General features: G+C 38.5%; 1 protein-coding gene across 1 annotated transcript; it reads right to left on the bottom strand.

Annotated features, from left to right (window-relative positions):
- Positions 1-9,162: 9,162 nt before the first annotated feature.
- On the bottom strand, positions 9,163-17,587 carry LOC104243124 (nuclear-pore anchor). The gene is made up of 5 exons (XM_009798275.2): positions 17,391-17,587; positions 16,928-17,264; positions 10,875-16,776; positions 9,656-9,744; positions 9,163-9,559 (listed from the first exon to the last, which is right to left on the bottom strand). The coding sequence occupies exons 2-3, from the start codon at positions 17,231-17,233 to the stop codon at positions 10,945-10,947; spliced, it is 6,138 nt and encodes a 2,045-aa protein (XP_009796577.1). The 5' UTR covers positions 17,234-17,264; positions 17,391-17,587; the 3' UTR covers positions 9,163-9,559; positions 9,656-9,744; positions 10,875-10,944.
- Positions 17,588-19,104: the final 1,517 nt, after the last annotated feature.

The following is a 19,104-nucleotide window of genomic DNA, read 5'->3' as shown; positions in this document are numbered from 1 at the left end:
TTAAGGAAAAGAAAATTGGTTGATTCCTATTCTTTTGGACTTAGGCAATCTTTTAAAATATAAGTAGGATAAATCAAAATTCAAAATAATAATTAAAATACATAAAGTATTTAAAATTATTTACGAAAAGATATTATATCATATATCAATAATTATTCATATTTTTATATAATTAATCGGTTCGGTTCGGTTTTTTCGGTTTTTTATAATAGAACCAAAACCGAACCAAATATTATCGGTTTTTAAAATTTAAAACCAAAACCAATCCAAATCAAGAAAAATATCGGTTTACTTAATCGGTTTGGTTCGATTTTCGGTTTGAATCGATTTTCTATCAAACCGTGAACAGCCCAACCCAAATGGGAAAAAAAAAAAAAAAAGTAAAAACACCCCTAATAGTATTGCTCATACCACTGTCGACCATACCCCTCTTTAGAATTTCCGGGTTCTTAGAAAAATAATGTTCATTATGCACTTTAATGGTAGGTGTTGCTTACTAAGCAGGTTTTTTGTATGCTGGTGGCTTAATATCCAGCATTTTGAAATTAATGGAATGATACTTTGTGAAAATGGATTCTCATTAGCTTTATTATTCTTATCGGCTTATGATACTTTATTATGTTATATGAGATGAATATAATAATATTTAACTTCACTAGAAAATTTATCAAAAATAAAAATAAGTTATGCGAGATGAATACATTAGTACTTTAATGTTAGTAGAAAATAAAAATAAAACGACCCGAATGAGGCATTATTTAATAGACAAGGCAAGAATTTTTTAATATAGAATAATTTAGTGTAAAATAGTCACGAACATGAATTATGTAACGGAAAAGGCAATAATTTTTATAGTATAGCGTAATCATTCTAAACTAATGTGGCATTTCATGATTTTTTTTTTTTTTATTGAAACTCATTTGGGTCATGGGTCAAATCAAATTTAGGGAAAAATGGATCTAAAGTGGGTATAATCCATTTAAGCTGATGTGGTATTTATTTTTGAATTTTTTCTCATTAGGTTTTATGTCATATCAGATTTATGGTAGGGGTTTGAGCTGAAGTGACATTTAAGTGACAATGGTAAACTTTAGTTACTTTTAAGTGACAAAAAATAGTTGAATGACTTTTATGAAATTGAAAGATAGTTGAATGACATTCGGTAAAATTAACCCATCAAACATGTCGTTAAATGAGGAAGCGCTTTCAACTGACACTAAAAACACTACAAAGACCAAATGAAGAGCTTGCAAGAGCGTAGGGAGCGGTATGTTGCTAGTAGGGGTGTACATAGGCCGGGTTGGTTCGAATTTTTCAATTACCAAACTAAATCAATTGTCTCAAATTTTTAAATTTATAAACCAAACCAAACTAATAAAAGTCTGATTTTTCAATCACAGTTTTTCTCGTGTTTTTCGATTTTTTCAGGGTTTTCGGGTTTTTTCCTACAAAATCTTCATAGCATAAAATTTGTAATTTGTGCTCTAATATTTTTTAGGTCCTAGTAGGATAAAACTATATAAGATATTAACCAATAAAATAATACAAAATAATGTGAGATGAGTCATAATTATACTAAAATACTCAACAATTCGTATAAGTTAAATATTGCTAATTAATAAGCCATAATAAAAGTACACAAAATCTAAAAGTACTAAGTCATGTTAAAATAAGTACGACTAATAAGTACAAAGTATTAATTACATGACTAAATAATATTAAATGTGAGTTATGCATTTTCACTATCTAAATCAATGTGAAACTAAAAAAATAAATATCCAATACTATTGTCATTTCTAGTATTGAATTGAATTTTTTAGTTAGCATTAGTATTGATTTGATTTTGCTTTAGGCTTTATTTGAGTTACTAATTTTTATGGGCTATAAAACATATTTGACCATTCAAAAGTTCTAAGTCTAAACTTGAAATAATGCATTAAAAGAAAGAACTATTAAAGAGCTTAAATTATATTATAAATTACATTACAATAACTATTTTTATGTATAGAATATTTTTAAAACTTGTATACATGTAATGTCAGGTTGGTTTGGTTTCGGTTTGACTTTTTTTTAGTTAAAACTAAACCAAACTAATTATGGTCGGATTTTTTTTCTAACACCAAACCAAACCATAATCGGATTTTTCTTTCGATTTGACTCAAATTATCGGTTTGGTACAGTTTGTCGGTTTCTTTTGTACACCCCTAATTGCTAGTTATCCGTTCTCCTAGAATGTCGGGAAATTTGGAAGTCATCACGTTTAAATGCATGTCTTTTGCAACCAAAAGTATCAATTGTTTGAAAATTGTTCCAACCTAATTTTGAAAATTATTGAAAATTGAAAGCTCCCTTTTTATTTTTCACTTCATGAGCTCCTTGTTTAAGTTATTAAGCGTTTATTTGGCAGTATGCGACAACTAATGTTATTTACTTGTTGTAAGCCTTGCTCAAGAATAATCCTGGTGTATTTGCTTTATTTGCAGGCGTAATATGGTTGAAAAGAAATTGGCTGATGCTGAGGTTTCTGAGGAAGAGCAGAACAATGCACTGAAGTACCTTGAGTAAAAGGAGACAGAATTTATTGCGCCGCCAAAGACATAAATTGGGTGTTGATCTGTATATTATTTCTTGAAAGTACATAGTTCATCTCTTTGTTGGTAGTTCGTTTAGTTTCCCTTCTAAGTTGCCGTCTTTTCTTCATTTATTGGGTTAGGTATTGCTATAAACAAATTTTAAAATAGCAAATTTTCATGTTGAGTCCTTAGTACTGGCCTATATAGTTTGAAAGTGTTTGGTTTATGTTTAGTCAATAATGGTATGCCAATTGAAAGAGTTGGTGAAAAGAGTTGGTGTGGATGCTAGGAGGTAGTTTGATGTCACCAATGACATCAAGAGGAGGTATTTACCTCTATAAATAGATGCACTCCTTCATTTGTAGAAATCATCCCAAAAATAATACAATACATTGTAGTGAGTAGAGAGTTAAGAGAGAAATTCTCTTAAGTGTAATTGGAAACTCCTCCCTTCCTTTGTTAATAATAAAAAAGCAACTGTTCTCTGGTGGATGTAGGATTATTTTGATCCGAACTACGTTAAATCTTGTGTTCTTTCTTTTACGTTTCCGCTAACAATTGGTATCAGAGCAACATGATTCTTTAACGATCCAAGGAGGAAGAACAAGCAAAGATGAGTTCCATGAAGTTTGAAATTGATAGATTCAGTGGACGCAACAACTTCAATATCTGGAAGATCCAGATGATGGCGTTACTGCGGAGGGAAGGTTCAATCCATGCTATTGACGGAAAGTATCCTAAGGATATATCAACTCCCGACAAGGAGAAGAATGAAGGGGATGCATTGAGTGCAATCCAACTATCTATTGCACCTAACGTGCTTTGTGAAGTGAGTACGGGTACCGAAGAGACGGCCAAACAGTTATGGGAAAAGCTAGAAGGGCTATACCAAGACCGATCATGACAAAAAGGATGTTGTTACAACGACGTCTTCACACATTTAAGATGGGGTCAGGTACTTCGTTACAAGATCATTTAGATGCGTTCAATAAACTTGTCATGGACTTACAGATTGCAGGAATTAAAAAGGAGGAGGAGACGCTTGCATGTGCTTTGCTATTTTCATTGACTTCAGGATATCGTGATATTGAGAATTCAATGATGTATAGCAAGGAGCCTATCAAGCTTGAGCAAGTGCGGCAGGCACTTAACTCTAGTGATGTGCGGAGGCACATTGAAGGAGATAGAGATGACCAGGCAAGTGGCCTCTTTGTAAGAGGCCGGACTAGCCAACAGGGAAAGACCAAATCAAAGCACAGATCAAAGTCTCGTGTGAACAAGAAGAATACAGAGTGTTGGGGTTGTGGCAAGAAGGGGCACTTTGAACGAGATTGCCCAATGTCAAAGTCCAAGGAAAAGGCGAGTGCATCCACAGTTGAACAGGTACATGATTTTGATAATGATTATGTACTAACAACATCGTGTAATAATAATAGTAGTTATGGAAACAAATGGGTGTTAGACTCTGCTTGCACTCTGCATATGACGTTCCGAAAAGACTGGTTTAGCAGCTATGAGAAAAGTGGAGGAACCGTAGTAATGGGCAATAATGCAACTTGTGCAATAGTTGGCATTGGCTCAGTTCGGGTTCGCTGCCATGATGGAGTCGTGAGGACTATTACACAAGTCCGTCATGTTCCTGATCTGAAGAAGAATTTGATCTCCCTGAGTACTCTGGATGAACAAGGCTACAGGTACATGAGCGAAGCAGGAACTATAAAGGTGACTAAAGGTTCTTTAGTCATGCTGAAAGGCAAGCTGGAGAATGGCCTTTACACATTGGCCGGAAGCACCATTGTTGGCTCTGCAAATGCATCTACAGTGTAGTTATCTAATGATGACAAGGCAAGACTATGGCACATGAGACTAGGCCATATGAGCGTATATGGACTGGAGATGTTGAGCAATTGTAACCTTTTGGAAGGTGAGAATATCAACACACTTGACTTCTGTGAGCACTGCGTTCTAGGGAAGCAGAAGAAGGACAGCTTCAGCACTGGCAAACACAAGACAAGAGGAGTGCTAAACTACATCCATTCAGATTTATGGGGTCCCTCTAAACTTCCATCGAAGGGCAAAAAGAGGTATCTTCTCACTTTTATTGATGATTTCTCACGAAAGGTTTGGGTGCATTTTTTGAAGGCAAAAAGTGATGCTTTTGAAGCATTTAAAGAGTGGAAGATTTTGGTTGAAAATCAAATGGAGCGGAAAATCAAGTATCTTCGCACAGACAATGGCTTGGAGTTTTGCAATGAAGAGTTTAATGAATTCTGCAAGGTTCATGGGATCTCAAGACATAGGACTGTCAGGCATACCCCACAGCAGAATGGAGTTGCCGAGAGAATGAACAGAACTCTTCTTGAAAAGGCTCGTTGTATGCTCCTACAAGCCAAAATGTCCAAAGTATTTTGGGCTGAAGCAGTTCACACTGCTGCTCATATTGTCAATCGATCTCCAGCATCGGCAATTGACTTTAAGACTCCGAATGAGGTATGGTCAGGTGAACCCTCTAACTATTCATACTTACGAGTATTTGGGTGTCCAGCTTATTATCACGTTAATGAAGGAAAGCTTGAACCAAGGGCTAAGAAGGCCATATTCGTAGGGTATGTGGATGGAGTAAAAGGGTACAAACTTTGGTGTTTGTCTTTACTCAAATTTATAGTTAGTAGAGATGTCACCTTCGATGAATCCTCTATACTTGATCCCCGTAAAGTTTCCGTGGAGTTTTCAGGAAACAAGAACAACGAGCAGGTGGAGCTTCCGGTGGAGCTTGCCAAGGAAAAGGATCAAGAGACTCAGGTTAAAGATGAGTCAGAAGATGTAGGCGTTGAAGAACTTGCTGTCAATGAACCATACACAATTGCGAAGGGGAGGGAGAAGAGGCAGACACGAGAACCGGAACGCCTTATAAATCAAGCAAACTTGATTGCATATGCGTTCGTAGCTGCACAAGAAGAGATTAAAGATCTGGAGCCCTCCTCGTATATTGAAGCAACTTCTTGCAAGGATGCCGCACAATGGCGGTTAGCCATGACTGAAGAGATGGAGTCTCTTCACAAGAATCAGACATGGGTCTTAGTGAAAAGACAAAAGGGGAAGAGGACAGTTGGATGCAAGTGGGTCTACCGAAAGAAAGAGGGAATTCCTGAAGTGGAAGATGCTAGGTTCAAGGCGAGATTGGTTGCAAAAGGTTTCAGTCAGAAGGAGGGAATTGACTACAATGAGATTTTCTCTCCGGTCGTGAAGCATAGCTCAATTCGCGTGCTACTAGCATTGGTTGCACAATTTGACTTGGAGCTTCAACAGCTTGATGTCAAAACTGCTTTCTTACACGGTGATCTAGAAGAGACAATCTATATGGATCAACCTGAAGGTTTCCTAGCTGAGGGAAAAGAAGATCACGTATGCCAACTAAAGAAGTCTTTGTATGGTTTGAAGCAATCCCCTAGACAGTGGTACAAGAGGTTTGATGCATTCATGACTACACATGAATTCTCAAGGAGTGCATTTGATAGCTGTGTGTATCACAAGAAGATGTCTGGTAACTCAATGATTTATTTACTGTTGTATGTTGATGATATGCTTATTGCTGCTAACAACATTACAGAGATAAATGCTTTGAAGAAACTGTTGAGTAAGGAATTTGACATGAAGGATTTAGGAGCTGCAAAGAAAATCCTTGGTATGGAGATTTCAAGAGAAGACGGTGTTGTACATCTTTCTCAGAAGAGGTATATTGAAAGGGTTCTCGAGAGATTCAATATGCATACGTGCAAGCCTGTAAGTACACCATTAGCTCCTCATTTTAAACTTTTAGAGTTACAAATGCCTCAGTCCAAGGATGAGGTGGGGCATATGTCAAAGATTCCTTATGCCAGTGCAGTCGGTAGCATTGTGTATGATATGGTATGCACATATCCAGATATTGCTCAATCTGTAAGTGTGGTAAGTAAATACATGTCCAGCCCAGGAAAGAGGCATTGGGAAGCTATCAAGTGGATATTGAGATATCTCAAAGGAGCTTCTGGTGTTGGTCTGACCTTTCGAAAAAGTGGTGGAGGTATTTCAATTCTCTATTATGTAGATTCTGACTATGCAGGAGATCTTGACAGAAGAAGGTCCACAACTGGATACATCTTTACCCTCGTTGGCAGTGCCGTTAGTTGGAAGTCGACTCTGCAATCGATTGTCGCTTTGTCTACAACAGAAGTAGAATACATGGCAGCAGCGGAGGCGGTGAAGGAAGCTATCTGGTTGAAAGGTTTAGTAGCGGAATTGAGTTTGGTTAAGCTGGAATCAACTCTTAGATGTGATAGTCAGAGTGCTATTCATCTAATGAAAAATCAGAGATGTCATGAGTGCACTACACACATTGATGTCAGATTTTATTTTATTCGAGATGTTGTTGAAGAGGGAACGATCAAGGTCGTGAAGGTTATCACAGACGATAATGCTGCAGACATGTTGAACAAGATAGTCTCGCTCGCTAAGTTTGCACACTGCAAGGACTTGGCAGGGTTGTGCATCAACTGATGCAACTCCAAAGAGAACAGTTGTTAGGTGGAGGTGGTATGTTCAACAATGGTTTGATTCTTCTTGTTTCTTACAACGAGGTTGCCCAGTAAGCTTAGAAGTTTTGGCCAAAGTTGTTCACACGCACGCTCGAAACGCAAACCAAGGTGGAGATTGAAAGTGTTGGTTTATGTTTAGTCAACAATGGCATGCCAATTGGAAGAATTGGTGGAAAGAGTTGGTGTGGATGCTAGGAGGAAGCTTCCTCCTTTGATGTCACCCATGACGTCAAGAGAAGGTAGTTTGATGTCACCAAAGGCATCAAGAGGAGGTCTTTACCTCTATAAATAGATGCACTCCTTCATTTGTAGAAACTATCCCAAAAATAATACAATACATTGTAGTGAGTAGAGAGTTAAGAGAGAAATTCTCTTAAGTGTAATTGGGAACCCTCTCCTTCCTTTGTTAATAATAAAAAGACAACTGTTCTCTGGTGAACATAGGATTATTTTGATTTGAACCACATTAAATCCTGTGTTCGTTCTTTTACGTTTCCGCTAACATAGTTCACTTGGCTGCTATCATGTAGTATATTCTTTTTATTGTCTTTGTGCTAAATTTTGTTCATCACATGCTCACATCAGGAGTTTGACACCATCTAGTGAATAAAATTTATGTGGTGATAAACGAATCTCTTCTATTTTACTGTTGTCTTTTGTTGTTCTTGTGATTGAGGTTTGGACTAGGCGATCTTTATTTTGCATTCCTTAGCCTACAATCATCGTTCAGCATTTTCAGTTACCACTAGTTAATTGAAACATTATGTAATGCAAGTCAGTATATAAACGTTGTACAAAGTAAAATTTAAAAAGTATATTCTAAGAACTTGTTTACTGAAACGTAATATGAAAGCCAGTGAAGACATATCTGTTTAAACTTTATACAAAACCAAATATGAGATTACTTTATCTCTTATTTAGTTTTGGTCTAATGAACCAAATATCTACTGTAAAGCATATCCATTGAATAATCTTATTATTAATTAATCCCGGTACTATTTGTTCTTTTTTGCAACCAAATTACCCCTGAAATGATTTCTATGTAGAAAGAATATGCCGGAATAACTAATTCTTTGTTCCTTTGTTTTCTTTTTGCCCAAAGTCAACAAATCTTCGGAACACATGAGAATTATCAAGAAATTCCAATTTGCAAAGCTGAAGTAGAGAAATCTCTTGCAACTTTATATATGGGATTCGTGAATGACTTGCAGTCCTAGCAAGTGAAACATTAGCAAGTAGTTAAACCAATTAAGTTCCTTTTTTTTGTACCGAATCGCCAACATATACCTCTTTTTCTATTTGCCTGCACTCCACTTGGTAATTTTCTACGTAAACCATAAAACCGTCCTATGCACATATTATAGTATCGTGGTACTTATACGACGTGCCAAAAATGTTATTTTTAGTTAAGTATTTCTTTTGATGGTAATATGCGTCTTTTCTTTTTTCGGTATAAACATGTAAAACAAAACAGGTTATAAGCCTCAAACTAATATCAATCCTCAACCCAATCTGACTTAGGTCAGCTATATACAACCTCAATTCCAACTAAGGAGTGTATGCCCTTGCTTTTCGAAATTTTTTACATAAAGCTACTGATTCCTATTACACTTTATTTCTCGTTTTATTTGTTTTTATTATTTTTTCTGGTTAAAAGGAATTACCTCAATCTAAAATCATCAATTTGGCTTTACTTGAGCTTTAACAGAAATCGTATTCATCAGGGATGAGAAGCTGTCCCTAAGGCTGCCAAACCTAAGCTAAATGGTTGAAAGACAGTTCCCATCCATAGTTTTAGTTTGTGAAGACATTGTTCTCCCAGTGAGTCCGAGCGAGAAAAAGGTTCAGTATAGTCTTTTTTCACAAAAAGTCATTAGAGAAAACTTTTTCATGTTTTCAAAAAACTGGAAAACCACCTTTTCAAAATAGTGTTCCGGAAAAAATTCCAAGTCTTCCATCCAAAACGCAACAAAAATGTCGCATTTGCTTCGTATAGCAGAAAATAGCACAGAATATAAAGACTTGAACAAAGAGCAATAAAGCCATCAACTTTAGCCAAGAGGAAGTTAAAGACTAATTACAGAGAGGGGCAAGAAGCATCCTGATCACAGCAGAGGCCGCTGTTGATGGCCACCAAACTTGCTTAAGACATCCAGACAGTCCAGTAAACATAAGACAAGATCTTCCCCAAACAGCAGATCAACAAAACAGCAAGAACATCATCAAGGTTGATTATCCATCAAAAAAGTAAGAACGTCAATCTCAAGTTAAAGTCCCAATCAGAAGAGGAAAAAAACAGAAGCAGCCCAAAGAAACTAGTCATGACGTAAATGGTTGGGCAGAAAGCTACTGAAATCTTCACAATCGATTTCATTGGACAATGGTCTTCCGGCTCATTTTTTACCCGATGCACTGCAAAAGAAGCAAGAACAACTCCACTTTAGTTAAAAATAAAGGCAGCAATGTTTCAACAGTTATAAGTAGAGAAGGGGACTCAGCTGGCTTTACCATTAAATCCGAAGATGAATGTAGTGACAAAAGATTAAGGGCTAGAGTGAAGAGTCTCCAAGATGAATTAAGTGATACCAGGAAGCAACCTAAGCATTGCAAAAGAGTTTGGAAACAGTTAAGATAGCACAAATATTCAGAAATCTTTATAACAGCTAAGCAGGTACACATCTGTACTAACAGGAGTAGCAACACGAGAATAATCATCAATATTAAAATCAAAATATTACAACATAAACATGCTTCAAGGTTGATGAAGGAAATAGAAACCCCACCCATCTCAGCGGAGAGAAAAACGAAGAGAAAGAAAAACCTGACATCTCGTCAAAAGAATACAATTTCCATCCATCTTTTTACGGACTAGAATTGCCACATCTAGGAAGGAGGAATTCCCGTCATAATTTCATAACCGACTAGTCTTCATTGCTCACCATCTTAATTCAATAAATTGGGAATAGTATCAGATCAACTCCTCTCTAGTCATTTCCTCTTTTCAATTAAGCGATAAATTGTACAACTCTAACTTTGGTAACCTATCCAGAAAGGAAACTACAACTTTGGATAAGACTTGGTCTCGACTCTCGAATGATGGTCAAACTACACACACACACAGAGAGGTTCATATCTTGGCAGAAGGATATGGGGTAGGTAGAATATAAGCCAATTTGTTCTTCCTGTATTACCAAATGAAATCTAATCTTATTCTTCTATGTCTCACTCAGATAATTTGTGGATGAGAGGTATTCTCTCAAGAAAAGGAGAAAAGGGGGGATCTTTTCATTTATTCAGTAATAAACACTTAGCGCAAAATAAACTTGGTCTGTCCTCTTTCTCATAGAACTCATACAATTGCAATAAAAATCCATTACAATTTAAAGCATACTCTTAAAATTCCTTCTTATAAAAGCACAAAACTGTGTTGCAGGAAATTGATTTTTCAACAAGTGAGATGGAATGAAATTGATCTATGAAATGTTTATTAGAAGTATTACTCCCTCCATTTCAATTTATGCTAACCCATTTGACTGAGCACGGAGTTTAAGAAAAATGAGAAGACTTTTGAACGTGCGGTGTAAAATGAGGCACATATATTTTGTATGGCTATAAATCAATGCATAAAGGTAATTTGTTTCCAAATAAGGAAAGGGGTCATTCTTTTTGGCCCGGGCTAAAAAGGAAATAGGTTCACATAAATTGAAATGGAGGGAGTTTAACTTACAGAAGAATGAAAGGCTGCATAGAGGAACCAGAGCTCCCACATAATTGTCATAAAAGATAATGCAAAATGATTAACCCTGTGAACCAGGGGTTTGACCGCGACCACCACGCACATTGCGCCCACCACGACCCCGAGGAGCTCGGCCACGGCCTCTTGGCATCGTAGAGGAAAGCATACCAGCCTGCCTAAGGGAAGCCCTTTCTCTAGCCCTCTCATTCAAGTTTATGGTTCTTGAGCTCCTATTGACAGGTGAAACCTGTTTCCCTTCTTCTGTTTCAGCTGCAGCAGTGTCACCCGGCCCCCCTTCTTTTGAAATGCTACTGTCAACTGAACTGCTTGATGGTTTCTCACCAGTAACAACAGCATCCACAGCCTGATCAGTTTCAGTAGCAACCTGGTCACCGCCATCATTCAACTTATCAGAGCTTTCAGATAGCTCTTCTGTTGCATCGACTTCATCATTCTTATCATCATCTGGGAGCTGGGAAGATTCAATCTCCCCGGTGTCTGTTGGAGTAAGCAAGGCGTCTTCATCAGTACCAACTAAGCTTTCACCCTGAGGTTCTAAATTTTCTGTGCTTCCCATTAATAAATTGCTAACTCCCTCGAGATTTCCAACATCTTCAGGATCAGCAATTAGCTCTCCCTCTTCCCTTTCGTCCGCTGCTAGCTGCTCTCTCTCTTGTTCCACCTGAAACTTTGATTCATTATCTGGAGTTGACACTTCACTAGGCCTTCCCAAAGTATCATCTGCACCATCTGTTCTATCAATCTGTGACTCAGCCTGATTTGTTGCAATAACTGCCGGATCTTCAACCTGCTCGCCAGAAAGCATAGTCTCATCCTTCTCAGTATCACTGGCTTCCTCTTTGAAACCTTGGGTTTCATCTCCAGCATCCTGTTCCTCTGTAGTAGGCAGAGATTCTGAAATTTCTACATTACCAACAGATTTTTCTTCACCACCTTCTTGAGGTGCCTCTAGACCTTTGGACTTCTTAAGCACAGGTTGAGCCACATCTAAGCAGGGTTCACCCGTGGCAGAAGACTCTTCTTGTAACTCTGAGGTAGACGCTGCAGAAGGGCGCTTGCGAATTGGTGGTTGAGTTGCTAATGTTGCATTCTCTAGATTTTCTGCATTTTGAGGTGTTGTTATGTGCTTCCCACTGTTGCTGGATACATCAGTATCTTGCATCTCTACATCAGCTGAAGGTTCTTCTGGCTTTGTAATGCGAGGTCGAACCAACCTCCTTCCTGTTTTACGAGTTTCAGAGGTCATCTTTGATAAAACAACTTTTCCCACCACAGGAGTGGAAGTCAACAAGCTAGCTGGTGGCGAAGGCGTAGCTGCTGGACCAGGTACAACAGAGCCAGAAACAGAAGCATCTGGAGCAGAAATGTCGGTGGCACCTGTAGCCCCGAGCTCACCACGTGCAACCCTTTCAAACTCATCTACAGCCTGAAAATATGCAGCAGTGAAGTCCTCTAAGTGAGTCCCGGAAAGGAGTTGATCCACTGATGTGCCCTCTGATTGACTGTTTTTGGCTTGCCTTATCTTCTCAACTTCATCGGTAAGCGTCTTCAAAGCCTGCTTATGCTTGTCCAGTTCATCTAATAGCTTGGACCGTTGCTGAGTCACAGTTTCATAGGAGTCACTTATTGTCTTTTGAGTCTTCAAACGCTTTAATTTCCCTTGTTTCAACTCTTCTTTGAGTTGAAAGGCCATCTTCTCAAGCCCCTGGATTCTGGTGTCTTTCTCCTTTTCTTTGTCTTTCAAGGCCTGTTCATCTGCAGCATCGGCAGTTCTTTTCCCCAGTTTAGCATCTTCCAATTGTTTGGAGAGAGCTTGATTCTCCCTAGCCAAATCATCCTTTTCCTTTGATATGTTGTCCTTTTCCTTTGATAAGTTCTCCGCCCTCTTCTTCAGTTGAGCAATTAACCTTCTGAGTTTATCAACTTCGGATTTCAGAGAAGCCTCAGCTTGCAAAACCTCGTTGATTCTCAATTCCCTCTGACTCAATTCTGTTCTGCTCCTCGTGAGGTCTTGTTCTAAGCTAGAAACCAGATTCTGCTGCTCAGATATGGTCTTCTTAATCTTCTCCAGTTCTGCATCCTTTTCTCTCAAATTCACTTGCATCTGTTGAGCAGCTTCTTTCAGACTAGCATATTCTTCCAGATCAAAACTCTTATACCTCTCAACCAACTCATTAACCCTTCTCTCAAGCTGCTCTTTATCCAGCCTCTGCATTTCAATCTCTTTCCTACAAGCCTCCACATTTTCTTGTCTTTCATTGAGGAGCTTCTGCAGACCCTCTACTTCAATCTTCATCTTCTGAGCAGCTTCACGAAGTTTCTGGCATTCTTCAAAGTTGTGCTTGTTCTCCTCTCTCAATTGCAAGTTACTTTCACGAAGTAAGTTCAGTTCTCTAACCTGAAGCTGCAGTGCTTTAAACTCCTCTTCATTTAAAACCTGAGCTCTTGAATTCTCTCGCTCAGAATTAAGTGATGCTTCTGCTATATCTGCCCTCCTCTGAGCGTTCTCGAGTTGCGATTGCAACCGAAGTTTTTCCTGTCTCAGCAAAGAAATTTCTGTTTCTGCAATATCCTTAGACCGTCTTAGATAATTCACTACATTCATCAACCCATCATCACTCTCGGCCGTTGTGCTTCCAGAAGATGTACCTAAAGATTCACGGTCCTTCTCAGCCAGTTTAATGTGCAAACCCTCAAGCCGATCAAGTAATACCTTGTTCTGTTCATTAGCCTCAGTGTACTTCTTCTCAGCTTCAGTTTTTGATACTTCTAGCGCCGACATCTCTGCCCCCCACTTGGCCTTCAATTCATTATTTTCAGTTTTTAGAATATCTGAGATTTTACGGAGCTCAGATGATTCTTCTTGTAAGGCAGCCAAAGCTTGAGATGTTCTAGTCAGTTCTTGAATTGTTTCTGACTGCAGGATTACCTGTCTCTCATAATTAACTTGAGCGGCACGCCATCTTTGATGCTCTTTGTCCAAATCATCTTTCAAAGCAGTTATTTGAGCCTCCAAATTTGAAATCTGTGACATCTTAGCAGAGTTATCTTCTTTCAGACTGGATATTTCAGCTAAAGTAGCAGCAACAGCTTCTTCTTTCCCTGCAATTGCAGAAGCTGCTTCAATTGATTTCACAGTACATTCATTTTCAAGATCAGTAATATGTTTCCTAAGCGATAAAGCTTCCTCTTCCATTGATTTTTTCACTATATCAGCTTCCACTTTGAGGTCCTCATAGGCCAATTCCAACTGCTTCAATGCTTCTTCATTCGCCTGAGCTATGCTTTTATATTGCAGCATGTGATTTTTGTTAGCCTGCATCTCCTCTTTGAGTGTTTTAACTTCTTCAGCAGAGTGCATGTCCCCAGAAAGCTCAGTAGAAGAGGAAGGACCACCTTCATCAGCTCTCTCAGACATCTTTCCTTGTGAAGCTTTCAGTTTTTCCTCTAAATCAGCAGATCGTGCCTCAGCAATAACAGCTCTAGATTCGGCAGCAGCCAAAGAACGTGAAGTACTGGCCAATTCTTTCCCCATTTCCTCGGCTCGTCTCAATGCATTCTTAAAATCACTTTCTCGCTCAAGCATAAGGTTTCGAACTTTATCACGCTCTTCTTGCACTTCTTTCTTAGCCTCAGCCCATTCTTTCTCAATGCATTTAATATACTCTTCCTGCCTTTTCCTCTCAGCAGCTCTTGCCTCATCACGAACGTTTTCTGTACTCTGCAATGTATCTAAATGGGCCTGCAAACTGTGCACCCTCTGTGACAAATTACATACTTCATCAGAAGCTCTCTTCTCGGCATTTATCAGCATATCCTTTTCGTTCTTTAGAACAGAAACCTCCATCTTTAGCTTTCGAGAAAGCTCCTCAGCAGCATTCAATGACTCATAACTTTCTCGCAGTTTCTTCTGGTGGTCAACTATCAACTGTGAGAACTCAACATTTCTCATGAGGACAGCATTATGCTCCTCTCTCTGGAGCTCAAAATCTTTCACATATCTGTCAAGTTTATCTCGAGCAAACTGTGCTTCCAAAGCTGACTTCTCACGCTCGGATCGAAGAGAGATCAACTCGCTCCGCAATCTTGATGACTCTTCTTCGAGACATTTTACACGCTCAAAAGCCCGTTCTTGTGCTCTCCCTAAAGCTTCATGTGAATCATCAGGCAAAAGCATCACTTCCTGTCTTTCAACCTCCGCCAAATTTTGAGATTGAGTATCAGACGAATGAACTCTATGCTCTTCATAAAGCCGTTTGTACATTGCCACAGCTGTATGGAGTGATTCGATCATCCTTCCCTGTTCGTCAGCTCTTTCCAGTACAGCATTAACCTTGGAGGAAGCTTCATCAATATGCTTCTGAAGCTCCTTCTCATACTTTTCCTTCAACTCTAACTCTCTGTTCTCAATCTGGTCACTAAGGCTGCGAACTAAGCCTCTTAGCTGGACATTTTGTTCAACCAGACTGTTTATGTCCTTGTAGCTCAACAGCCTTCCAGCATTATCAGCATTAGATTCAGCACCAAACATAAATACAGAATCTGACACCACAGAATAATCATTTTTAGGTCCCACTGATCCACCACGGAGTTGTATATCACGACATTCCTTTAAAAGCACTGTCACCTGTTCTTGGAGGTCAACTATCTCTGCCTGAGCAACTGCATAATCACGGTCACGACTTCTCAGATCAGCGTTTAATTCCAGAACATTCCTCTCTAAATCAGCTTGCTGAGAGAGGGAATGCTGCATTTTTTCACTTAGCACAGAGTAAGCATCTTCCAGTCTTTCATGTTCTGCTCGCTCGTCCAAGATAACTCCAGCTTTCTCCTCTATTTCACATAGTACACGCTCTAATACAGCTTGAGCTTGTTTTCTTCCCAATTGTTCATGTCGTAGAGCATCAACAGCTTCCTGATATTTTGTGTACATCTTAGCCAGACCCCAACCCTCCCGAAGAAGTGAAGCTGCTAATGCGGTTCCTGAAACACCAACAGGTAGACTAGGTACAACCATGTGATCATCCTCAACCATGTCACTAGTTTCAACTGAGTTTGGCAATGATTCCCTCGTAAAATAATTCAAAGGAAGAAGTTTCAGTGTATCTTCTCCCCTAATTTTCAATTCTGCTTCGCTTTTCACAAGCTTATTTTTCAAGCATGCAACCTCCTCCTCTAGTTCTTTCTTTGCAGATACTTCTTTTTCAAGCCTCTCTTTATAGTCATTCTCTATTTGGTTTCCATGACTCTCTAAAGCCTTAATTACTCCTTCAAGTTCTCCTGCCTTTTTAGACCACTCCTCAGAACTCTCCTTGTACAGTTCCACAAGCTTGTTTAAGGTTGCAATCTCCCCAGACATTTGCTCCTCTTTCGCAGCTGCTACATCCTTGGAAGTTAATAAATCGTGCTCTAGAGAAGTGAACTTTAACTCCATTTCCCTCACCTGTTCCTCTTTCCTCTTCAAGCACCTATCACATTCATTAAGTTTTTTCTCGGCATCAGCAAGTTTGGCAGACATATCTGCCTCAAGCTCAGAATGCACTCTACGCAGCTTCATGAGATCATTGACCTTGGCCGTTAACTCATCATTCAGCCATGCATTATGCCTCTCAACAAGCTCCTTCTCCTGCAAAAGCCGCGAACAAGAAGCCTGAGAGCGTGATACTTCAGTCTCCAAGTCACAGACCCGCGCTTCCCTAGCCGCAGCAGTTTCAGTCAAATGAAGTATCTTATCAAGATAGCTTTTGATAGTGGAATTTTTCTCACTGATCTCCAAGTCTTTCTGCTCCACCAATTCCATCAACTGCCTCTTCGTTTTCCGCAGTTCTGAAGCCTCTGTGGATAACCGGTCCACATCTCCATCCTTTCCAATCTGTTTTCATGTTCCGGAAAAACAATCAAATACAACAGAAAAAAACATAGAAAAAATACAGAATTTAGGGTGCACTAACTAAGGAGAAACCACTAACATATCAAAAGTACACGAAACAAGAAAAAGGAATTAGGAATTAGAAAAGACTTACAGATTGGAGGTGAACTTGCTGCTTCTCGGCTTGTACTTGAGAGAGTTCAGATAGGCGTCTCTCGAACGACGAGTTAAGCTCAGAGTACTGCGATTGAAGCTCAGAGTACTCCGAATTAAGCGAGAGGTACTTCTGTTCGAGGAAGGAACAACTCTGTTCAGCAGTAACGGAAGCAGCATCAGCCTGCGCTTTCACAGTCTCCAGTTGATTGTATAAATCGCGTATGAATTCATCGGCTTTTTCAGATACCAAAACGGCGTCGTTCGAGCACCGCTCGTATTCCTCGTCCGACATAAACAACGGCATCGCTCACTTTTGTTTTTCACTTTTCATCAATCTGTGAAATCAAATGTACTATGTTAATGCCCTAATTTTTTTAAACTGCTATAATAATAGTCTAACATTTTGCAACGGAAAGCCCTAGAAGAACAACCACGGGAACATATTGGGAGGAAAAACTTACCAACAATGGGGAATCAGTTATGTAATGCACGGCTAGGGCAAATCTGAAACGACAAAGGGAGTTTCTCCACGCTCCCCACCGAAGCAGTTTCCTGGTTTCTGATGTTTCTTCTTCCTGTGCTTTTACATCTGTCGTGTTACCCTTGGCCTTGCCTCGTAATTTATTTACTTTTTTTTTATAATCATATTTTCCTAAGTACATGCGTTTCCAAGTTATAGCGGTATTTGACAAATAATTTGTTTTCCAACATGTAGATTACAATTGTTTTTGCTTTTTTGGTTAACACACTTTTATTTTTGAGAAACTAGGTATTTGTATTAAAATTAATAAGAAGTTGTATTACAAGCCACTTAGGGCATTTTGATGATTACCAAGCCCAACCAGCTTAATATATAGATATAAATCTAACAAAATATGTTCCATTCTTGTCGTGTGGGACTTGTGATTCAACAAAATGTGGTGGAACTGCAAAAGTCTTCACTTGATTTATGTTGGATTGCTTGGGAATTTCTCCGTCAAAATGGGAATACTTGGTTAGCATACCTAAAGCTGTCTAACAGCAATCTCCAACTAGAGCATCAACCACCTACATTCACATACAATAGCGTTAAACACATAATAACTATGTCTGTAGCGTTAGCGTTAACAGCATCTGCCGAATATATTTCAATCTCCAATAGCCACAAATTAAGATCAAAGGTTAGTTAAAGGCCATGTTGTATGGCCAACGTTCAACAAGAACTAGGGTGCAGCATAAACGTATCTATCTATTTATATATATATATATATATATATATATATATATATATATATATATATATTTAAAAGCACGAATGCCTTTGACGAAATATCGTTATCTTTTTTAACCTTTAAAAAACAGTTATATATTGGATAAAATTATAATTGTAATTTAAATTACTTTCCTAATATTTAGGAACTTAAAATCAAGTCAAATTTTGTTTACTAAATCAAAACTTATTTTAATTAGATAAGAAATCCGTAACCTTTCTAAAATTTTACGACCTTTTTAATTAATAAAAGAATAATGTTATTATATCAATTTATGGTAAACTTCTCCATATGCACACATTCCCTAACCTTTCCTAATTTTTTTGCAAAATAAGCCATAATTGGCTGAAGAGCTACAGTAGCAACCAGCAAGACTAAGTGGTTCCCAAGGGCTTGCTTGAAACACTTGATGCCACAGACGTGGTTGTAATCATTTTGCTCACCATTTGCCAAAATCGACATCTTTGAATTTCCCCAACCTAAAGACCAAGACACTTAATGGGTGAGGTAGCCACTTTACAGCTACATGCCGCTAACACCTACATGCAGTGGCGGAGGCAGGATCTCTACGAAGAGGTTCAAAAAAAAAATTGTATCTAGTGGGAATTAAACTCATAACCTTATGTAGATTTTGAATCTCCTTAACCACTAAACTACACTTTTGGATTGTGTTAAGGGGGTTCAAAACTTAATATATAGAGATAAAAAATAAATTTTACCTTATATATACTGTGTATTTTTTCGGCAAAGGGGGTTCGGGTAAACCCCCTTGCGCCCCCTAAATCCGCCCCTGCCTACATGTTATGCACCTCTCCAACTTAAGTGATTTTCAGAGTGTCTTGTGTTGACTTTCATTTCAAATTGCCTCAAACCACACTAACATTCTTAATAGAAGTGAATTTGTTTCATTTGGGGATCATAGAAG

Source organism: Nicotiana sylvestris, chromosome 6 (assembly GCF_000393655.2).
Source record: "Nicotiana sylvestris chromosome 6, ASM39365v2, whole genome shotgun sequence".
NCBI lineage: Eukaryota > Viridiplantae > Streptophyta > Magnoliopsida > Solanales > Solanaceae > Nicotiana > Nicotiana sylvestris.
This window is presented reverse-complemented; position numbering and strand designations above follow the sequence as displayed.